General features: G+C 40.8%; 1 protein-coding gene across 2 annotated transcripts in view; it reads left to right on the top strand.

The window, feature by feature from the left end:
* The window catches only part of ppp1r37 (protein phosphatase 1, regulatory subunit 37), an 84,725-nt gene that overhangs the window by 15,842 nt on the left and 46,374 nt on the right, over positions 1 to 22,509 (top strand). For both annotated transcript variants that reach the window (XM_061878650.1, XM_061878651.1), the window contains one exon: positions 14,831 to 14,928. In XM_061878650.1, the coding sequence (XP_061734634.1) occupies positions 14,831 to 14,928 (98 nt within the window). The remainder of the gene's footprint in view (positions 1 to 14,830; positions 14,929 to 22,509) is intronic.

Below are 22,509 nucleotides of genomic sequence, written 5' to 3' on the forward strand. Positions count from 1 at the left end.
TTTTCAGATTTAGGTGATGATTTTTTAGATATCTGTCAGGCATGGGTTTCTAGTCATTGGATGGTTGACACAGCAACCGTGACCCATTATTATAAAGTGCAAAGGCTTGTTGAGTCCTAACCAAAAACAGATTAAAACATTGTCTCTAAAGTAAGCTATAGAAATTAAGTTACCTAGGGCTGTCTTGGATTTGGAATGTGGGATAAATTCAGTCATTCAGTGCTGCAGGTATTAAAAAGGCTACAAAACAAAGTTTACTGAATGAGTTCAACTTAAAACAGATTAGCAGAAATAGTGAAATAAACTGTCTTTTGTATGGAGTAACATCCAATTCTATACATATAATTATTTAATTGGTGAGATTTGCACTACAACAGGCAAGACTGAACACATCTGTCTGTGCCAGCTCAACCAGCTTCTCCGTTTTAGTAATTGATTTATAATTTATGGCGGGTCGGGTTCCCTTGTTGCCTGCAGTTTTTTTGTTTGCCCCATGACACTGGTCCAACAGTTTTCTGTAGGACATGCAACAGAGGCAGTGCTAGAGCATCTTGCCTTTCCCTTTAAACCACCACTTTACGCTAATTATAGGTTAATAGGTTAGTGCTATCAACGCATATTCTGCACTGTACATCATTATAAAAAATTATTGATCGCCTTGCTGACAGTTTAATTACTCAAAATCAATCCGGGAGACTTCAGATTTAAAAAATCCATTTGAATTCTTCCTGTGTTGATTGATCTTCGGACCCCCTTGACCTGAGATTCAGCCTCCTAAACTGTGATAGGACTTTGTCTTCATAAGCAGCCATAACATATGTTTCCCGAGATGTTTTATGTACTGCTAAAGAACCCTTTGTGTTTATCGTCACCTCTGCTTCCTCTGAGCGTAATTTTCTAAGATGTTTGGAGCAGTCATTTCCCATTCCAAACCGCTGCCACTCCCGTCCTGCGTGCACTAGCAACATGGGAGGAAGTGGTGTAAAAAACAAAGACAGAGCAATACCAAAACATAGCTCAAATTTTTATGATCCTGCAGGGCTGCACGTCTTGACTGTTTATCAGCAAGCACTTTTGTCGTTTTGCTCTCTGTCCGACTTCATGTAACACACCTTAATTATTTTGCATTCATTTACTAAAGTTAAAATTAAAGTTAAATATGGGTATTCATTTTGTTGAACTCTCAACGACTGACCCTTTTTTCTAATCAACGATAAAAAAAGGTTATTGAAGAGATCTCAGGACCATTGAATTGATTGTGGACCCCGACTTAAACAAGTTGAAAAACTTATTCGGGTGTTACCATTTAGTGGTCAATTGTACGGAATATGTACTGAACTGTGCAATCTACTAATAAAAGTCTCAGTCGATCAATCAATTAATGTATATTAGTAACCTATCATTTCAAAGAAGTAAATTCCTGAACAAAATGAAAATAGCAAATGTGGCACAAATTTATGAGACTGGGGACCAACACCAATTTACAAATTATAGACTTGTTTCTTTATTTCCACAAATTTCTAAAATTATTGAAAAACTGTTTAATAACATATTAGAGAGTTTCACAAACAAAAATAGAATACTCGCTGAGAACCAATATAGATACAGAGCTACTGTTTCAAATTCAATGGCTTTAATTGAAATAACAGAAGAAATTACCAATGCAATAGATAGTAAAAAATGTGCGGCAGCAGTGTTGATGGATGTAACTTAAGCATTTGACACAATTAAGCACAATATTTTAATAAAAAAACTAGAACGGTATGGCATCAGAGGGTTAGTTTGGATTAGAAGTTGTTTAACGAACAGGAAACAATATGTGAAGCTAGGGAAACACACATTTATACAACGCTAAATATATGCTGTGGTGTACCTCAGGGATCAATACTAAGACCAAAATTGTTCGATTTCTATATAAATGACATTTGAAAAGTTACAAAAGATATAAAGTTAGTATTATTTGCGGATAATACAACAGGGTTTTGTTCAGGAGAGAACACACAGAAGCTCATACAAATAATCACAGAAGAAATAAACAAACAGATGGTTTGACAATAACAGACTATCTTTGAATCTCAGTAAAACTAAAATAATGCTATTTGGTAACAGTAGAAGAGAAAATCAAACACAAATACAAATAGATGGAATAGAAAGTGAAAGAGTAAATTAAACCAAATTACTAGGTATAATGATTGATGATAAATTGAACTGGAAATCTTGTCAATAATGAACAAAGCAAAACATGTTCTAGACCAAAAATTTTATCATATTCTCTACTGCTCGCTAGTGTTACCATATCTGAGTTTGGGGAAATAACTACAAAAGTACACTTCATTCATTAACCTTGTTACAAAAAAGATCAGTTAGAATAATCCAAAATGTTAGACATAGAGAACATACAATCCCCTTATTTATTGAATGAAAAATACTGAAATTCCACGACATAGTGAAATTGCAAACAGCTAAATTTATACACAACGCAAACTAAACCTGCTACCCAAGAATATACAACAATTATTTTCAACAAAAAAGGAGAAATATAATCTTAGAGAAAAATTGTATTTAAAACCTTTGTACGCATGTTCAACACTTCACACCTTCAGTATATCAGTATGTGGAATTAAATTGTGGAATGGATTAAGCAAAGAAATCAAACAATGTACTAATATGATCCACTTCAAGAAACTCTTTAAACTTAATGTTTAAAAATTACAAAGAAGAAGAAATATGATAAAACATTCTGAATTGATATCATCCATTCATTCATTTTGAAGATTATCTTACTCATTTCACCATATGAAATGTAACTTACTTCACCGAATATTATTTATTTATTTGTTTTTATTGTGATTACTTATGGAGTATATTGTGAGTAAATTGAGAACAGGAAGTGAACAAAAGTTTTAGCAACTGCTATGCAAAGGAAAAGGGGTGGGATTTAAATAAGATCTGCTTTTTCTTACTCTTTTTCGAACATGTTGAATAAAGAAACTGGAAATTGTGATGTACCATGTTGTATGCCTGGTGGCCGGGCCTGTCCCCATGGGGCCCGGCCGGGCACAGCCCGAAGAGGCAACGTGGGTCATCCCTCCAATGGGCTCACCACTCATAGGAGGGGCCATAGAGGTCGGGTGCATTGTGAGCTGGGCGGCAGCCGAAGGCAGGGCACTTGGCGGTCCGATCCTCGGCTACAGAAGCTAGCTCTTGGGACGTGGAACGCCACCTCACTGGGGGGGAAGGAGCCTGAGCTAGTCCGCGAGGTAGAGAAGTTCCGGCTGGATATAGTCGGACTCACCTCGACGCACAGCAAGGGCTCTGGAACCAGTTCTCTCGAGAGGGACTGGACCCTCTTCCACTCTGGCGTTGCCGGCAGTGAGAGGCGACGGGCTGGGGTGGCAATTCTCATTGCCCCCTGGCTCAAAGCCTGCACGTTTGAGTTCAACCCAGTGGACGAGAGGGTAGCTTCCCTTCGCCTTCGGGTGGGGGGACGGGTCCTGACTGTTGTTTGTGCTTACGCACCAAACAGCAGTTCAGAATACCCACCCTTTTTGGGAACACTCGAGGGAGTACTGGAAAGTGCTCCCCCGGGTGATTCCCTTGTCCTACTGGGGGACTTCAACGCTCACGTTGGCAACGACAGTGAAACCTGGAGAGGCGTGATTGGGAAGAATGGTCGCCCGGATCTAAACCCGAGTGGTGTTTTGTTATTGGACTTTTGTGCTCGTCACGGATTGTCCATAACAAACACCATGTTCAAACATAAGGGTGTCCATATGTGCACTTGGCACCAGGACACCCTAGGCCGCAGTTCCATGATCGACTTTGTAGTTGTGTCATCGGATTTGCGGCCTTATGTTTTGGACACTCGGGTGAAGAGAGGGGCGGAGCTTTCTACCGATCACCACCTGGTGGTGAGTTGGCTGCGATGGTGGGGTAGGATGCCGGACAGACCTGGGAGGCCCAAACGCATTGTGAGGGTCTGCTGGGAACGTCTGGCAGAGGCTCCTGTCAGAGAGAGTTTCAATTCACACCTCCGGGAGAACTTTGAACATGTCACGAGGGAGGTGCGGGACATTGAGTCCGAGTGGACCATGTTCCGCACCTCTATTGTCGAGGCGGCTGATTGGAGCTGTGGCCGCAAGGTTGTTGGTGCCTGTCGTGGCGGTAATCCCAGAACCCGTTGGTGGACACCAGCAGTGAGGGATGCCGTCAAGCTGAAGAAGGAGTCCTATCGGGTTCTTTTGGCTCATAGGACTCCGGAGGCAGTGGACGGGTACCGACGGGCCAAGCGGTGTGCAGCTTTAGCGGTCGCGGAGGCAAAAACTCGGACATGGGAAGAGTTCGGGGAAGCTATGGAAAACGACTTCCGGACGGCTTCGAAGCGATTCTGGACCACCATACGCCGCCTCAGGAAGGGGAAGCAGTGCACTATCAATGTATGGTGCGGATGGTGTTCTGCTGACTTCGACTGTGGATGTTGTGGATCGGTGGAGGGAATACTTCGAAGATCTCCTCAATCCCACCAACACGTCTTCCTTTGAGGAAGCGGTGCCTGGGGAAGCTGCAGTGGACTCTCCTATTTCTGGGGCTGAGGTCGCTGAGGTAGTTAAAAAGCTCCTCGGCGGCAAGGCCCCGGGGGTGGATGAGACCCGCTCGGAGTTCCTTAAGGCTCTGGATGCTGTGGGGCTGTCTTGGTTGACAAGACTCTGCAGCATCGCGTGGACATCGGGGGCGGTACCTCTGGATTGGCAGACCGGGGTGGTGGTCCCTCTCTTTAAGAAGGGGGACCGGAGGGTGTGTTCCAACTATCGTGGGATCACACTCCTCAGCCTTCCCGGTAAGGTTTATTCAGGTGTACTGGAGAGGAGGCTTCGCCGGATAGTCGAACCTCGGATTCAGGAGGAACAGTGTGGTTTTCGTCCTGGTCGTGGAACTGTGGACCAGCTCTATACTCTCGGCAGGGTTCTTGAGGGTGCATGGGAGTTTGCCCAACCAGTCTACATGTGCTTTGTGGACTTGGAGAAGGCATTCGACCGTGTCCCTCGGGAAGTCCTGTGGGGAGTGCTCAGAGAGTATGGGGTACCGGACTGTCTTATTGTGGCAGTCCGCTCCCTGTTCGATCAGTGTCAGAGCTTGGTCCGCATTGCTGGCAGTAAGTCGGACACGTTTCCAGTGAGAGTTGGACTCCGCCAAGGCTGTCCTTTGTCTCCGATTCTGTTCATAATTTTTATGGACAGAATTTCTAGGCGCAGCCAAAGCGTTGAGGGGATCCGGTTTGGTGGCCACGGGATTAGGTCTCTGCTTTTTGCAGATGATGTAGTCCTGATGGCTTCATCTGACCGGGATCTTCAGCTCTCACTGGATCGGTTCGCAGCCGAGTGTGAAGCGACCGGAATGAGAATCAGCACCTCCAAGTCCGAGTCCATGGTTCTCGCCCGGAAAAGAGTGGAGTGCCATCTCCGGGTTGGGGAGGAGACCCTGCCCCAAGTGGAGGAGTTCAAGTACCTAGGAGTCTTGTTCACGAGTGGGGGAAGAGTGGATCGTGAGATCGACAGGCGGATCGGTGCGGCGTCTTCAGTAATGCGGACGTTGTATCGATCCGTTGTGGTGAAGAAGGAGCTGAGCCGGAAGGCAAAGCTCTCAATTTACCGGTCGATCTACGTTCCCATCCTCACCTATGGTCATGAGCTTTGGGTCATGACCGAAAGGATAAGATCACGGGTACAAGCGGCCGAAATGAGTTTCCTCCGCCGGATGGCGGGGCTCTCCCTTAGAGATAGGGTGAGAAGCTCTGCCATCCGGGAGGAACTCAAAGTAAAGCCGCTGCTCCTTCACATCGAGAGGAGCCAGATGAGGTGGTTCGGGCATCTGGTCAGGATGCCACCCGAACGCCTCCCTAGGGAGGTGTTTAGGGCACGTCCAGCTGGTAGGAGGCCACGGGGAAGACCCAGGACACGTTGGGAAGACTATGTCTCCCGGCTGGCCTGGGAACGCCTCGGGATCCCCCGGGAAGAGCTGGACGAAGTGGCTGGAGATAGGGAAGTCTGGGCTTCCCTGCTTAGGCTGCTGCCCCCGCGACCCGACCTCGGATAAGCGGAGGATGATGGATGGATGGATGGCATGTTGTATGCATGCATGTTCAAAATGAACTCAAACTCAATGTGTTGTGCGTGCGTGCTTGTGTGCGTGTGTTTGTGTATGTGTGAATGCTAAACTATGTGTGAATGCTAAACTATGTGGTAAGCATCAGACCACCTTCCACCTCATGAAGTATTTACACACTTGCACCAAAAACAACAATATTTCCAAAGACTAGGCTGCACACAGGTGGCAAGCATTGGTCATTTGCTCATTAATACCTGTTTTGTCTGTTTCTATTAAAAAATACACACATGACATTGTTCTTACATTATACACATAGTTTTCTTTTCACCATGCAAAGATATTTAAATTTCTTTTCACCATGCAAAGACATTTAATTTTCTTTTCACCATGCAAAGCTTCCATCTGCATCAAATCGTATCGCATCTTTATGTTTTAAAAAGTATTGCCCGTGAATCGGATCGCCATTTTAGGTAGAGATGCACACCCGTATTAATCATGGAATATGTCACGAAAAATGCCTATTGAAGAAGTCCTTACTTAATGCACAATTTTTTTATTTTTTTTTACTGTGCAGCCTTTAGTCCCTTGGCAAACCATACCAAATTGCTTACCAAATATATTTTTCAATTATTGCGTGGCGCAGTGGAAGAGTGGCCGTGCGCAACCCGAGGGTCCCTGGTTCAAATCCCACCTGGTACCAACTTCGTCACGTCCGTTGTGTCCTGAGCAAGACACTTCACCCTTGCTCCTGATGGGTGCTGGTTGGCGCCTTGCATGGCAGCTCCCTCCATCAGTGTGTGAATGTGTGTGTGAATGGGTAAATGTGGAAGTAGTGTCAAAGCGCTTTGAGTACCTTGAAGGTAGAAAAGCGCTATACAAGTACAACCCATTTATATTATATTGGGTCTGTACCAGAGAACCAAACCCCAAAAGTTAACTCAGCCTTAAACGGACCTCCAGGGAAACAGTGGAACGTAGATGAAGCCGACCTGATAAGTCCAAGCAGACAAAGTCACACCTTGGCGAGACGGTTAAGAAAATACTGACTGCCGCACAATGTTGGACCGACACACTGTGTTTCGGGTTGAAGGATTCTGTATGTGGTATTTCTGTAATAGTTCATCTTTCTCTCAAGCAGAGTAACAGCAGGTTTAAATGTCATCTGATTGGATATAGGCCAAGCACAGACCGGGTATAGAGCAAAGGCTGACCCCCTTCCCAAACACACACACACAATATATATATATATTGTTTATTGATTTAAACATGAAACAATGCTCTGAAAATACCTGTGTGTAATTAACACCAACACCTCGTCCAAATATCCTCAAACTTGTACCAATAGGTTTTTTTTTACCAGTCCAGCATAATTATAAAAAAAAATGCAATTCCAAACCAAACCAGGCCGAGCAACATTCCGAATAGCAATCAGCAGGGTAATTGAGAGTACACACAAACATGACACAAAACAATCCTAGGTATCCATTCATCCATTCAGGGACGGCGCAGTGGGAGAGTTTCCGTGCGCAACCCGAGGGTCACTGGTTCAAATCCCACCTAGAACCAACCTCGTCACGTCCGTTGTGTCCTGAGCAAGACACTTCACCCTTGCTCCTGATGGTTGCTGGTTGGCGCCTTGCATGGCAGCTCCCTCCATCAGTGTGTGAATGTGTGTGTGAATGGGTAAATGTGGAAGTAGTGTCAAAGCGCTTTGAGTACCTTGAAGGTAGAAAAGCGCTATACAAGTACAACCCATTTATTTATTTATTTATTATCCATTTTCTACCGCTTGTCGCTTTCAAGGTCGCGGGGGGTGCTAGAGCCTATCTCAGCTGCATTCGGGCAGAGGCAGGGAACATCTAGGACAAGTCGCCACCTCATCACAGGGCCAACACAGATAGACAGACAACATTCACACACTGGTCGATTTAGTGTTGCCAATCAACCTATCCCCAGGTGCATGTCTTTGGCGGTGGGAGGAAGCCGGAGTACCCGCAGGGAACCCACGCAGTCACGGGGAACACATGCAAGCTTCACACAAGAGACCCCGAGCCTGGGATTTAACTCAAGACTACTCCCCCGTCCAAAAGCAAAACCCAGTAACTCAATTTTGGTCAAAACTGAGCTGATACTACTTTTGGAGTTCCTAGGTGATATGCTTTACATTAGTGTATGCGATATTGTAATTTGTTCCGTAAGTAAGCTGTTACGCGCATGGCAGGACCTAGCAACTACCACATAACCGCGTAGATACAACAGAAAAACCTAGTATCTCAAGGGACCAATCGGAGCTTCTTTGTCAGTCGCCTTATTGTCTTTAGTGAGACATTTGCACGAACGGGGGCCGACGGTCAACCTGATCATGTGATATTATGGCACGAGGGGATATGTGGAAGATTGGCCCAGGAGGTTGCAAGCACCTTCATTAAATGTATTGTTCTTGATTCTTCCCCTTGCATACTCTTTTGGGCAGATAACTGTGGAGGTCAAAATAAAAACTGGACGCTGTACACGGCTCTTGCCCAATGTGCAAACGCAGAATGGGGCCCACCCGAGATTGTGATAAAATATCTGGAGAAAGGGCACACGTTCATGAGAGCAGATTCAATCCATGGCTCAATCGGCAAGAAAATGAAAGCTCAAGAAAACATCTATACGTTTGTTGACTTTGTAGATCTTTGTAAGACAGCATCAAGAGATTGGTTTTCCTTTGTTTTCTCAAAATCAATTAGAAGTGAGTTACTAGGTTTTGCCTTTGGACGGGAGTACTCAGGACCTTTGTATTGTGAAGCACATACACTAACCCCTGTACCACCGTGCTGCCAATGCTTACAGCACCTGGTATTCCCAAGCAGTCTCCCATCCAAGGGCCAACCCAGCTGAGCTTCCGAGATCTGACTAGATCCGGCGGGCTCAGGGCCAGGGCCAACCCAGCTTAGCTTCCGAGATCTGACTAGATCCGGCGGGCTCAGGGTAGTATGGCCGTAAGCCTAAAAATAGTCCAAAAAAAAAAGAATAATCTCAACAACAGTGTCAATATTAATAAGAATTCCAACATAACAGTGATTAAAAATCCCTCATTTACATTGTCATCACTGCCATTTTTATATATATATATAAAAAAAGAACTCTACTTGTGATGTCATCCAACCCCCTCGTCCAAATCACCCCAAAGTTGTTCCATTTGTTTGTGCTGCAAACATTTTTTGGTCAAACTATTGTAGTTTTTAAATAATTAACGTTTCATTATCCTACATTAACGTTTTGTATAAACACTGCAAATACTATATATAATGTGGTAACAGACACATTCATAACAATATGTACAATATTCACCGTATTTTGGTCCTTTTATGAATTACCGGAACTTCTTTCCTCTGTGCATTCATTTCCGTTTCCATGGCAGTCTACTTTCAACCTCCGGAAACGCTAGTGGTATTTTAATCATGGCAGACTTTGTAAAAGACAATAAAGACGACAGAGTACAAATGAGGATTCCCAACCTTATCTTTTTCAACCTTAATCTACGACGGATAAAGTGCTGCTTACAGAAGTGAGCACTAACAGAGGGTGAAACGTTGGAGTAGACAAAAATCAAGAGAATAATGTCGGTGTGACTTGCTGGTATAAATGTGGAACTTGGAGCCAAACTTTGCGGACATAAAACGAGTCCTTAGCCTAAGTCAACTTGAAAAAATTTCCCCGGCCATTTGGACCAAACAGACAACTGTCCATCAAGTGAGTCACTGTAATATCGATCATGATACATGCAACGCACCATGCTTGTTAATACAACTACATACGTTGTTACGCTTGTACAGATACCGCGATATGATTGTTCAGATCTTTCAGTCAGTACAGATTGGTGTTCTATCGCGTTGTCTTGTGCATTACAAACTCAAAAGTCATTCAGCTGCTGACACAAAAGCTAGTTCATCTCTTGTTGTAGCTAGTTTACGGCTAATACCGAAGCATTCTGTCGCAAGGTGATGTGTTTCTACTAGAGATGTCCGATAATTGCTTTTTTGCCGATGTCCGATATTCAAATATTGTCCAACTCTCAATTACCGATACCGATGTATACAGTCATGGAATTAACACATTATTATACCTAATTTTGTTGTGATGCCCCGCTGGATGCATTAAACAATGTAACAAGGTTTTCCAAAATAAATCAACTCAAGTTATGGAAAAAATTGCCAATATGGGACTGCCATATTTTTTATTGAAGTCATAAAATGCATTATGTTTTTTAACATGCCTCAAAACAGCTGCTTGGAATTTGGGACATTCTCTCCCTGAGAGAGAATGAGCAGGTTGGGGGGGTCAGGGTTGAGGTGGGGGAGTGGGTTTAGCGGGGGTGTGTATTGTAGTGTCCTGAAAGAGTTAGTGCTGCAGGGGGTTCTGGGTATTTGTTCTGTTGTGTTTATGTTGTGTTACAGTGCAGATGTTCTCCCGAAATGTGTTTGTCATTCTTGTTTGGTGTGGGTTCACAGTGTGGCGCATTTTTGTAACAGTGTTAAAGTTGTTTATACAGCCCCCTCAGTGTGACCTGTATGGCTGTTGACCAAGTATGCCTTGCATTCACTTGTGTGTGTGAAAAGCCGTAGATGTTATGTGATTGGGCCGTCACGCAAAGTCAGTGCCTTTAAGGTTTATTGGCGCTCTGTACTTCTCCCTACGTCCGTGTACACAGTGGCTTTTAAAAAAAAAAAAAAATTACTTTTTGATACCGATACTTTTGAAACCGATACCGATAATTTTCGATATTAAATTTTAAAGCATTTATCGGCCGATGATATCGGCGGTCCGATTTTATCGGACATCGCTAGTTTCTACGCTAGAAAAGTAGTTTCATAGTGTTCGCTGTTACAGTAATGTTGCTACAACTTTGTTATTATTATATATATTAATATAATATTATTACTACAAATCATATATCGTTAATAACTTGAAATCTTTAAGAGTTACACCAAAAACATTTTTCGCAGAAACAAGCACAAACTATTGAGACTACTTTAAGGGAAATTTTTCAAAATGTGGGGGGGCTGGTTTGGAATCATATTTTGTTATTACCGTACAGACCAAAAATGTTTACAGCACAAACATAGCACTGACAAATGGGACACGTTTGGGGGGAGTTCGACATAGGGTTTAATAACCCGTGAATAGCATTAAAAAATAATTAAACATTGATAGCTTAAACTTTTAGGGCACATTCCTGTCCGTTAATGTACAATGTGAATTACGGCACATTTTGCAGCACAAAATGTGCTGCAAGTTTGGGGAGATTTGGACAAGGCCAGGGGGCCAACTTCACACATGTTCTGAAAAAGGGTTCCAGTTTCTTTCTCTTAAGAAAGTAAAACATTCTCCAAAGGTGTTATAGCCTTGGAAAATCACTATGTTAATCATTTCCATGACATTGAAAGCTCACTCACTGCTTTTATTGCTTCTAAATACTGCTGCAATCACAACTTCAGCAAAGTACTGAACCCACAAATATATGGGAACCTATGTAACTTAATGATTTGACAGCATGACCTAATGAGCTGTACTATTATTACCATAGATATCTTATATGTAGACGCAGCATCGAGCGCTACTGGCGCTGACGAGACGCGGGGCCGCCATCTTGGAGTGGTGGTTCGCTCCACTCAGTGCAATTCATTTGGCAGGAGCAATGAACTGTCAGCGCATTTAATTCATCTTACCTCACTGAATACCACTGATTTTCACGTGTTTTTTTTTTGTCGTACGTGTAGCTATGATAAATGACACAAATTTTGGCATGTTTTATTATTCATAGTTTGCTTGGCAGTAATAGAATATTCTTATATGCTACAAGTGACCAGACGTCCGAGATCAAAACTGGGAATATAATCACAGAGAAGGGGGGAAAAAAACGTTCAGTTATTTTTAAATTCAAGAAACAATGTGATTGGGTTATTATATACATGCGTATATCCTACATAAACAATGTATGAATACATTATATATCTATATAGCTTAGAGACATATAGACTATATCTCTGTTGCTGCTGCAGCAGAGAGTTTATTCTGTCTTGACACTTTGTTTTCATATTTTGTATTACATTCTTCCCTTAAATGATGATATTTACAGTGATTGTTTTATATGTATTTTTTATGTATGTCACTTTGGATAAATACTTAAACATATATACAGTAAACACCTGAAAGTTTTTATATCAGCTAAAACCACCAATCTGTTTCACTGGATTCAGAATAAAACCAAATTCCGTCTTACAATCTTTATCTTCATCATTTATTTAAACTTTATGTTATTCAAGTATGACATTTTTAAATTTAATTAATATGCACCTGGGGAAAGGTTGATTGGCAACACTAAAATGGCCCTAGTGTGTGAATGTGAGTGTGAATGTTGTCTGTCTATCTGTGTTGGCCTTGCGATGAGGTGGCGACTTGTCCAGGGTGTACCCCGCCTTCCGCCCGATTGTACCTGAGATAGGCGCCCGCGACCCCAAAAGGGAATAAGCGGTAGAAAATGGATGGATGGATGGGATAATTTAATTGACAAGCAATTATATGATGGTCATACTCTTGTTTGCTTGCGGCTGCAATTTCAGTACTCTTAAAGATCTTTGCTCCTTCTCAACTCTGGTAATATTCTTTTCACAAAATACAACAAATACTTCACCCTTGCTCCTGATGGGTGCTGGTTGGCGCCTTGCATGGCAGCTCCCTCCATCAGTGTGTGAATGTGTGTGTGAATGGGTAAATGTGGAAGTAGTGTCAAAGCGCTTTGAGTACCTTGAAGGTAGAAAAGCGCTATACAAGTACAACCCATTTATAAATAGTACGTTAATGTTGAATCTTATTTGTGAAAAGTAATCCCCCGATTCCTATTTTCCACAGTCCGCTCATTTGAGCAGGAAAACGCTGTTTTCTACCTGTCAACTGTCAGTTTAGGCTGCTCGCCAGCTCCTCGTCACCACTTCAAGATGGCGGCCGGATTTATCGCGTCACAGCAGCCAATGCTGTCTACTTATAAGATGTCTATGATTATGACTACATCACATCATTGAAGTGTCACATTTAAGCTCTAAACCCCCAACCCCTTCTACCATTTCTGTCCAAACATTCATGCCTCAACAGACCTACACTGACACTCCTCTCTTCTATATTCATCAAAATGTTCTTATACTGTCTCTGCTGGAGTGACTCATCATTAGGAAGTAATGAAACAGTGTCCACAGACACTTTATTAGGTACACCTGCACATTTTAAGTTCTACAAATATATCATTGCTAGGTTTCTCTAATGCAGAGGTTCTCAACCTTTTTTCAGTGATGTACCCCCTGTGAACATTTTTTAAATTCAAGTACCCCCTAATCAGAGCAAAGCAGTTTCGGTTGAAAAAAAGAGATTAAAAAAGTTAAATACAGCACTATGTCATCAGTTTCTGATTTATTAAATTGTATAACAGTGCAAAATATTGCTCATTTGTAGTGGTCTTTTTTTAACTATTTGGAAAAATATAAATAACTAAAAACTGGTTGAAAAATAAACAAGTGATTCAATTATAAATAAAGATTTCTACACATAGAAGTAATCATCAACTTAAAGTGCCCTCTTTGGGGATTGTAATAGAGATCCATCTGGATTCGTGAACTTAATTCTAAAAAATTTTTCAGAAAGAAATCTTTAACATCAATATTTATGGAACATGTCCACAAAAAAATCTATCTGTCAACACTGAATATTGCATTGTTGCATTTCTTTTCACAGTTTATTAACTTACATTCATATTTTGTTGAATTATTATTCAATAAATATATGTATAAAGGATTTTTGAATTGTTGCTATTTTTAGAATATTAAAAAAAAGATCTCACGTACCCCTTGGCATACCTTCAAGTACCCCCAGGGGTACGCGTACCCCCATTGGAGAACCACTGCTCTAATGCAGATTTTTTTTTTAATATTCTAAAAATAGCAATAATTCAAAAATCCTTCATAAATATATTTATTGAATAATACTACTACAAAATATGAATGTAAGTTAATAATCTGTTGGGAAAAAAATACAACATTGGAATATTTAGTGTTGACAGCTAGACTTTTTGTGGACATGTTCCATAAATATTGATGTTGAAGATTTCTTTTTTTGTGAAGAAATTTTGGAACTAAGTTCATGAATCCAGATGGATCTCTATTACAATCCCCAAAGAGAGCACTTTAAGTTGATGATTACTTCTATATGTAGAAATCTTTATTTATAATTGAATCACTTATTTATTTTTCAACAAGTTTTTAGTTATTTTTATATCTTTTTTTTCCAAATAGTTCAAAAAAGACCACTACAAATGAGCAATATTTTGCAGTGTTATACAATTTAATAAATCAGAAACTGATGACATAGTGCTGTATTTTACTTCTTTATCTCTTTTTTTCAACCAGAAATGCTTTACTCTGATTAGGGGGTGCTTGAATTAAAAAAACATGTTCACAGGGGGTACATCACTGAAAAAAGGTTGACAACCACTGCTCTAATGTATGTAACTGTGTGTGATTTATTGCTGTATCCAGTGTCATTTTATTAGTTTTTGGAAAAGCTTTAGGCAGATTTTATGCTGTGTTAAGGAGTCATTTGGTTGTGTGTGTTCGAGAGAGTGCACAGGTGTGTGGAAAAGAAACGCAATGTAAACACGCCATAAACATTTTATTGTTTTGTTCTTTTCCAGCTCAGAATGTGACGGTGGAAGACATAGTGTCTTCTTACAAACAGGCGTGTCAGAAGCTGAACTGCAAACCTATTGCCAAAGTGCTCAAACAGATTCAGGTGAGGCGCAATTTTGCACAAACCTACACATCCCCTACACACATCAGTTTTTATGTCACATGCCATCCCTACTAGAATGCAATTGCCATTCGGCTTTTTTACCCTCCCTTTTAGTCTTTGATTTGATGTACCTAACAGTAATTTACTGCAGTCAATGTTCCTGCTGACTCTGCTGTCCTTAAACTAGCAATTGCTGCTGCTTATTGGTGTAGGTGTCAGCACGACTTGGCTCTAGCCCATGCACAGATACCTCCGTCCCCTGCAATCATAACAGGTTTTGTCTTGCCTTAAAGCTGGGGAACAATCATCCGCATAAGATGGGGAAGAAACGGGGGTATGGAAAAAGATGTGGAGAAACGGGGTTTAAATCCTGGACCTAAATAACATATTGTTTTATTTTCCATTCTTGCAACAAGTAGATGTGTTACAACATTTGTATCATAGGTTGTATCATTTACTTTTTGTACAAAATGTCAAGGCGTGGACTTGGGTGAGGTTTTTTTTTCCCAAGGTGCAAAGTGATTGGAGCAGAGACGGCGTGAAGGTAAGGACATCTTTAATCTTAACTCAAATATATTACAAAAAAACAAAGGGTATAAACAAAAGGCGCTCTCAGTGGAGGTTCACAACTTGACGATGAAAACAAAACTTGCACTAAGGCAAAACTATGGACATAAACTAAACCTTGCACCATGGTAGAACTATGAACAACTAAAACGAAAACACTTACTGGGACCGAGAAAGAAACATGGGTCTTTTGCATGGATACATGGGTGTGGAGGGTGAGTACAAGGTGATGTTGCCAGGCTGACTACCTTGCAACTGTGGCTTAAATAATACTGTGGTGATGAGTGAAAACAGGTGCGTGACATGGGGACAAGGTGAAAACTAATTGGTTGGCATGGTAATAAGACAAACAAGGAAGTGCAACAACAGGAAACAATGGAGTCTTAAGCAAAACACAACATAACTAAACAAAACATGATCACGAGACATGATACAAAAAGTAAATGTCCAAAAATATACATATTTACAAAGAAAATGTTACATTCCTCACTATTTACGCCGTATATAAAACCAGAGCCAGGTAATTGGGCAAACATGAACTACAGCTAATTTTATGCCTACTTACTCATTATTGTTAGCCACTGCTCCTTAGAAAGTGACTCCTTATCCCTTATAAGTAGGAAACTAACACAAGAATCTCTGTGGCTGGGGCAAAAAGTGTTTGCTGACCTTGAGCTGGGCCATATGGACCGAAACTTATATCCTGAATACCAATATATACGATAAATATCAAATTGTTTTTTTTACGGAAAGTGAATATAGACAAAGTCAAACCCAAATATGCGTGTCAAGTTGTTTTATTGAAAAAAATACTTTACCTGAGTAAATTTCTGGAAATATCAAATTTTAATGCATCGATGGATGCACATACAAATATTAAAAAGCCCCAAAAAAGTATAAGAATAGTAAAGTATAATCTTCAATCTTCTTTAAAACAAACCTTTAGCTATGTTCAACTTCTCAGCTATAACTAACACAAAAGAACAAAATACAACAAAGTCCCTGGTTTAAAGGCCTACTGAAATGAGATTTTCTTATTTAAACGGGGATAGCAGGTCCATTCAATGTGTCATACTTGATCATTTCGCGATATTGCCATATTTTTGCTGAAAGGATTTAGTAGAGAACATCGCCGATAAATTTGGCAACTTTTGGTGCTAATAAAAAAAGCCTTGCCTTTACCGGAAGTCGCGGACAATGACGTCACAAGGGTGAGGGCTCCTCACATCCTCACATTGTTTTTAATGGGAGCCTCCAGCAGCAAGAGTTATTCGGACCGAGAAAACGACAATTTTCCCATTAATTTGAGCGAGGATGAAAGATTCGTAGATGATGATATTGATAGCGAAGGACTAGAAAAAAATAAATAAAGTAAAACAAAAAAAAAGGCGATTCAGATGTTTTTAGACACATTTACTTCTGGGAAATCCCCTTATCTTTCTATTGTGTTACTAGTGTTTTAGTGAGATTAAATAGTACCTGATAGTCGGAGGGGTGTGTCCACGGGTGTCTTGAGGCCAGTGTCTGAGGGAAGTCACGGCAGATACAAGGACGGCGCAAACTCCACAGATCTCCGGTAAGAGGCGACTTTTTAACACAATTTTCTCACCGAAACCTGCCGGTTGACATGTGGTCGGGATCCATGTTCGCTTGACCGCTCTGATCCATAGTAAAGCTTCACTTCAGGGAATTTTAAGAGGGAATCACCGTGTGTTTGTGTGGCTAAAGGCTAAAGCTTCCCAACTTGATCTTTCTACTTTGACTTCTCCATTATTAATTGAACAAATTGCAAAAGATTCATCAACACAGATGTCCAGAATACTGTTTAATTGCGCGATGAAAAGAGACAACTTTTAGCCGCAAATAGTGCTGCGCTAATATTTCCTGACAGTCCGTGACGTCACGCGCACACGTCATCATTCTGCGACGTTTTCAACAAGAAACTCCGCGGGAAATTTAAAATTGCAATTTGGTAAACTAAAAAGGCCGTATTGGCATGTGTTGCAATGTTAATATTTCATCATTGATATATAAACTATTAGACTGCGTGGTCGGTAGTAGTGGGTTTCAGTAGGCCTTTAAGAGGACATTTTAAATATCAGCAGCAACTTGAAAATAATTTATCTTTAACAGTAGTGTTTTTTAGCTTATTATTTTTGTAAGACCCCTTGTTCCCCTTAAAAATTTGAGCCAGTAACACCAACCTGTCACCTGTAGGATGATGTGTGGCAGGGAAACAATATTGCCACTGCAGTTAAACACCCTTTTTAGATCATGTAAAGATACATTTGTTGTCGCAGTGCTTCTTGAACATAGTAACTGGAAACTCATATACAGTAACAAATATTTTTTTCCTGGCAGCGTTTTAAATCTGTTTTTTTTTTCATACTGTTGCAACTAAGAACATTTCTACTTACACAAATTTCATACTTTGGCAGAAGTGTTTTCTTCATTCTTTTTTAAGTGCATCTATTAACTCTTTCGAGTTGCTGATCAGATAGAAACACGTAAATTGCAACTCGCCTTGCTGCTGTCATGAACATATGTCGCCCCAAATGATGCCATTGTTGCCGAGGCTTGAGTCAAACGGACCCGATTGCTGGCAATACTGCTGAGAATAATTTTTTCATTGGGCACAAAATCCGGGGGGAAGAGCAGATGTTGGCATGCGAGCAGCGACCGGGCTACGATAGACTGACCATACCTCCTCTTTTCATCGGATATTTCCTTTTTTGCGGGGCTGTCCAGGTGGAGTTTCTTAAATGCCTCAAATGTCCGGCATTTTAAGTTAGGGTTGCGTGTATTTTCAATGTACGTTCAGGTTTAAGAAGGTGTTAAAACAAAGCAAATTGTGCACGCAGCAGCATTCGTGAGGAAGGGGCAGAGACAGAGAGAGCGAGAAAGTTATGATAAACGCGCATGCGTCGCCAGGCTCTGCTTTTTATCCACAGATTTATCAGATTTAATTTTTTGGGTCAAAAGTGTGCCCCGGAGGCCATTTGCGGCCCACAGCTAATGTTTTAAAGGCCCATGGCACATTCTAAAAATACCATTAAAATAAACAAAAACATAACAAAAGTGAAATTAAAAAGCTTAAAAGTTAAATGTAATTCAGAAAAAGTTGCAATATTAACTAAGAAAACAAAGCTACTTTTTTTCCTTTCAAACTGTCATTGCTCAAAACATAATATTGGATCAAGATCAATGTCCTTATGAATTATTGACCTATCCAAGGTTCCCATTACTTCACATCAAAAATTCCACAAAGAAAAATGTTTTTGGTGGAAGATTTAGAAAATGTGGTCAATAAATAACTAAAAAATGTATATTTGTTGTTTTCTTACTGTACGGAAAATTAACCGAACCGTGACCTCTAAACCGAGGTACGTACCGAACCGAAATTTTTGTGTACCGTTAACACCCCTACCATTTTACGCTACCGGTAGCTTTTAACGATGAAGCTACCAAATTCGACAGAACACCACCCCAATGATTGGCGTAGTAAAGATGGACTCGCGCAGACTATTGGCCGTCACGTACAGATCATCAGCTGCCGGGAGCGCAATGCTTATTGTTTTTTATTATTATTATTCAGACATTGAGGGCAATTAAAAGGCGTCATGAACCATTTACTCGTCTTGTTGTGATCATCTTGGGTTGTAAAGCAGCAACAACAAGTCTGCTCAGAGCCTCCCTTGCTTGTGTGTTGCAATTTTTTTTCAAATGGCCCTGAGAGGGACACGCGGTAGAAAATGGGTGGATGGACAGGTTTCCAATAAATGGGCTGTTGCTCACCTCAGCAGACAGACAGGTGTTTCTTCCCTTTTCCTCCAGTTTGCACTACAGCTATGTTATGTGGGTTAGCCAGCAGTCATGTGTCCCATAATCCCTCTGTGAGAAAAATTCTTCAAATCCAGCAGGGGGAGGTTGCGGGGTTCTCCTGCCTTTTTATGTGAGTTAGCGCAGACAGCATGGGGGTCGTTAAGCCAATTTTGGGGGGGTTGAAGCCCCTCTAAAATATTCTAAAGCCCCTGTAAAAAAATTGGTGTGAATTGTTTTTGTTTTGTTTGTTTTTTTTACAAAAAAATGCAGACAAATTCAATATAAATACGCAGGGAATATGAGTTTCAATAATAATATAACCTGTCGTTATTCACTATGGTCATGAATCATTTGCTTTCTCTTTATTTCACAGTCATGTAGAGAACCTTTGTCAATGCTTATTATCCAATTTGTTCCACCTGTAATGCCCAAACAACTTAAAATCCAGTCCACTTTTTATTATACAACTCTATATCTACACAGCCACACAGCTTATAACTCCAGACAGCAACATAATGCAATCAAGTCCACTCATACTTTAAAGTGTGCTGTATGCCTGGGCGATATGGCCTTTTTTTAGTATCTCGATATTTTTAGGCCATGTCACAATACACGATATATATCTCGATATTATGACCTAGCCTTGAATGAACACTTGATGCATATAATCACAGCAGTATGATAATTCTATGTGTCTACACAAAAACATTCTTCTTCATACTGCATTAATATATGCTCATTTTAAACTTTCATGCAGAGAGGGAAATCACAACAAAGTCAATTGACCAAAACTGAATTCATTAAACAGTTATTAAGCAGTGGCACAAACATTTATGTCATTTCAAAACAGAAAATGCAAGATTGTCAGAGACATTTTAAAACAAGCTATGTGTGCCCTTGTGTGCATGATGTCACTAAGATGACCTATCAAAACAACACTAAATTAAAGTTTACTTTTTGTACAGAAGGCCATTACGATATTTTAAAACAAATAAAGTGCACTATTGTGCATGATGTCACACAAGATGTTTCCATAACTGTCAAATAAAAATGAGCTGCTTAATAGGAATTCAAATCGCTATGTGGTGGGTTACTACGGACGTTATCTCCTTATGTTGTTCACTATTTTAGTGGAAATGGTTGCCTCTGCATTTTGTTGGTGGAGATGTTGAAATGCGGTGTAAGCACTCTTCATTCTCTAGCAGGTGACTTTTCAAATGATGCTACACATTACAGTAATTCTACTTTTTGTAGCAACGCTTTTGCCCCACACTTGACAAATTATGGTTGTCTGTTCGACATATTCCCACTTGAAGACAAACCACCGCCAGATGATGGACCCCTGCTGTTTTTCTTTGGAATAAATTCTTCCTTCATTTGTTACCAGATTCGCGCCTATATTCTCTCGTATTACCACTCCCAACACAGCTAACGTTACCCATGCTGCTACCTCTCTGCTCTGCGAGGGCGTATACCAGGGGCGCTCACACTTTTTCTGTGGGCGAGCTACTTTTCAATTGACCAAGTCAAGGAGATCTACCTCATTCCTATTTATAATTTATATTTATTTATTTATGAAAGAGACATTTTTGTTAACAAGTTAATGGTGTTTAATGATAATACAAGCATGTTTAACACACATAGATTCCTTTCTTTCATGAAGACAAGAATATAAGTTGGTGTATTTGATTCTGATGACTTGCATTGATTGGAATTAGACAGTGGTGCTGATAACGTCCGCATTTTCAAATGGAGGAAAAAAAAAGTTCTCCTTTCTGTCCAATACCACATGAAAGTGGTTGGATTTGGCATCTCATTTGTCCAACTTGCATACTCGTTTTTAAACACTTTGTTATGAGAGTAGCATATGTGTGTGGCCCTTTAATGTCTGGCAGCAGGTGAGTGACGTCAGTGAGTGTGCGGGTGGGCAAGCAAGTGAGAAAGCGGTCGCTGAGGGCGGGGGAGAAATACATTGGCATCAAACTCCGTAGCTTGCTAGCTTGTGCACGCTAGCTTTCTGAGACTCTTATTTTGTTAGCACAGGCAGGATGAAACAGGTCTTTTATGGTGAAGACAGGAACTGTGCAGTCGGTCTTTAGAGTTTTGACAGTAGGTACGGAGTCTCTAGAAATAAAATGTGTTTCTCTGCGTCCGCCCTGTTAGTGATTTTTTTCTTAAATATGAGCTCGCAGCAGCCAGCGTCATCTCACAAGATCCTCGGGTGCCGAGAATGTCAAATAACTGACGAAAGTGAAGTCTTGGTATGATTGATGATTGCTCATTTTTATGTATATTTTTTAATGCCTGGCTTGAGATCGACTGACACACCCTCCGAGATCGACCAGTCGATCGCGATCGACGTAATGGGCACCCCTGGCGTATACGTATGTGACGTATGACGTGACAGTATGTGACGTATGTAAGAATGTGCGCTTGCTGTCTGTGAGAAGGAGACACAAGAAAGAATGGGAAGAGCCTGTAGTGTAATGCCCGCAGCTAAAAGCAACTGCGTGAGAACAGAGACAAACAGAGTATATCGATATATCGCTCAGCCCTAATGTGCTGTCAACATACCGTTAACAATAAATTATACTGATCTAACTAATGTTGGTTTCACCTGAATTAAATTGATGTGAAAAGCTGTTAGTATAATACAGTTATATTTTAGTCAGGTTCTGTTCACAGAGCTCAAGCCTGCCCTGCCCTAAACACAGAATACACAATGTGCATAGGGCTTCACGATCCATGAGGACCCGTTTTGTGTGAATAAGCACATGTCAAATATAAATTATTGAATTACAGGGTGCTTCGTATAAAATTTTACCCCAACTGTATTCCTGGCTATGTTATGCTTTGTCACTGAGTTTAAACTGTAGTAAGGTTTTTTAAATTTTTGTTTAAACGTTAAAATTGTTTAAAATGCTAAACTTCAGCATATTAATAAAAAAAAGTGGACCGTTACAAAATCATGCTGTCAAAGATGTTAGAGAATGTAACACGGGAGAGTTCTACCATCTACCTCAATGAAAGCTTTTGTTATTCTGGAAATTCATGGTGTTGCTCAAGGTAATATTCGTATGGCGCTGGGATACCCGTGATCTAAGTCTTTCAAAGCCCCTTTTGGACCACCAATTTTTGACTTTGGTATTTGTCAAATCCTAGTTACGGCCCTGCCACACTGCCTACTGCACA

This window comes from Nerophis ophidion, linkage group LG18 (assembly GCF_033978795.1).
Source record: "Nerophis ophidion isolate RoL-2023_Sa linkage group LG18, RoL_Noph_v1.0, whole genome shotgun sequence".
NCBI classification, from domain to species: domain Eukaryota; kingdom Metazoa; phylum Chordata; class Actinopteri; order Syngnathiformes; family Syngnathidae; genus Nerophis; species Nerophis ophidion.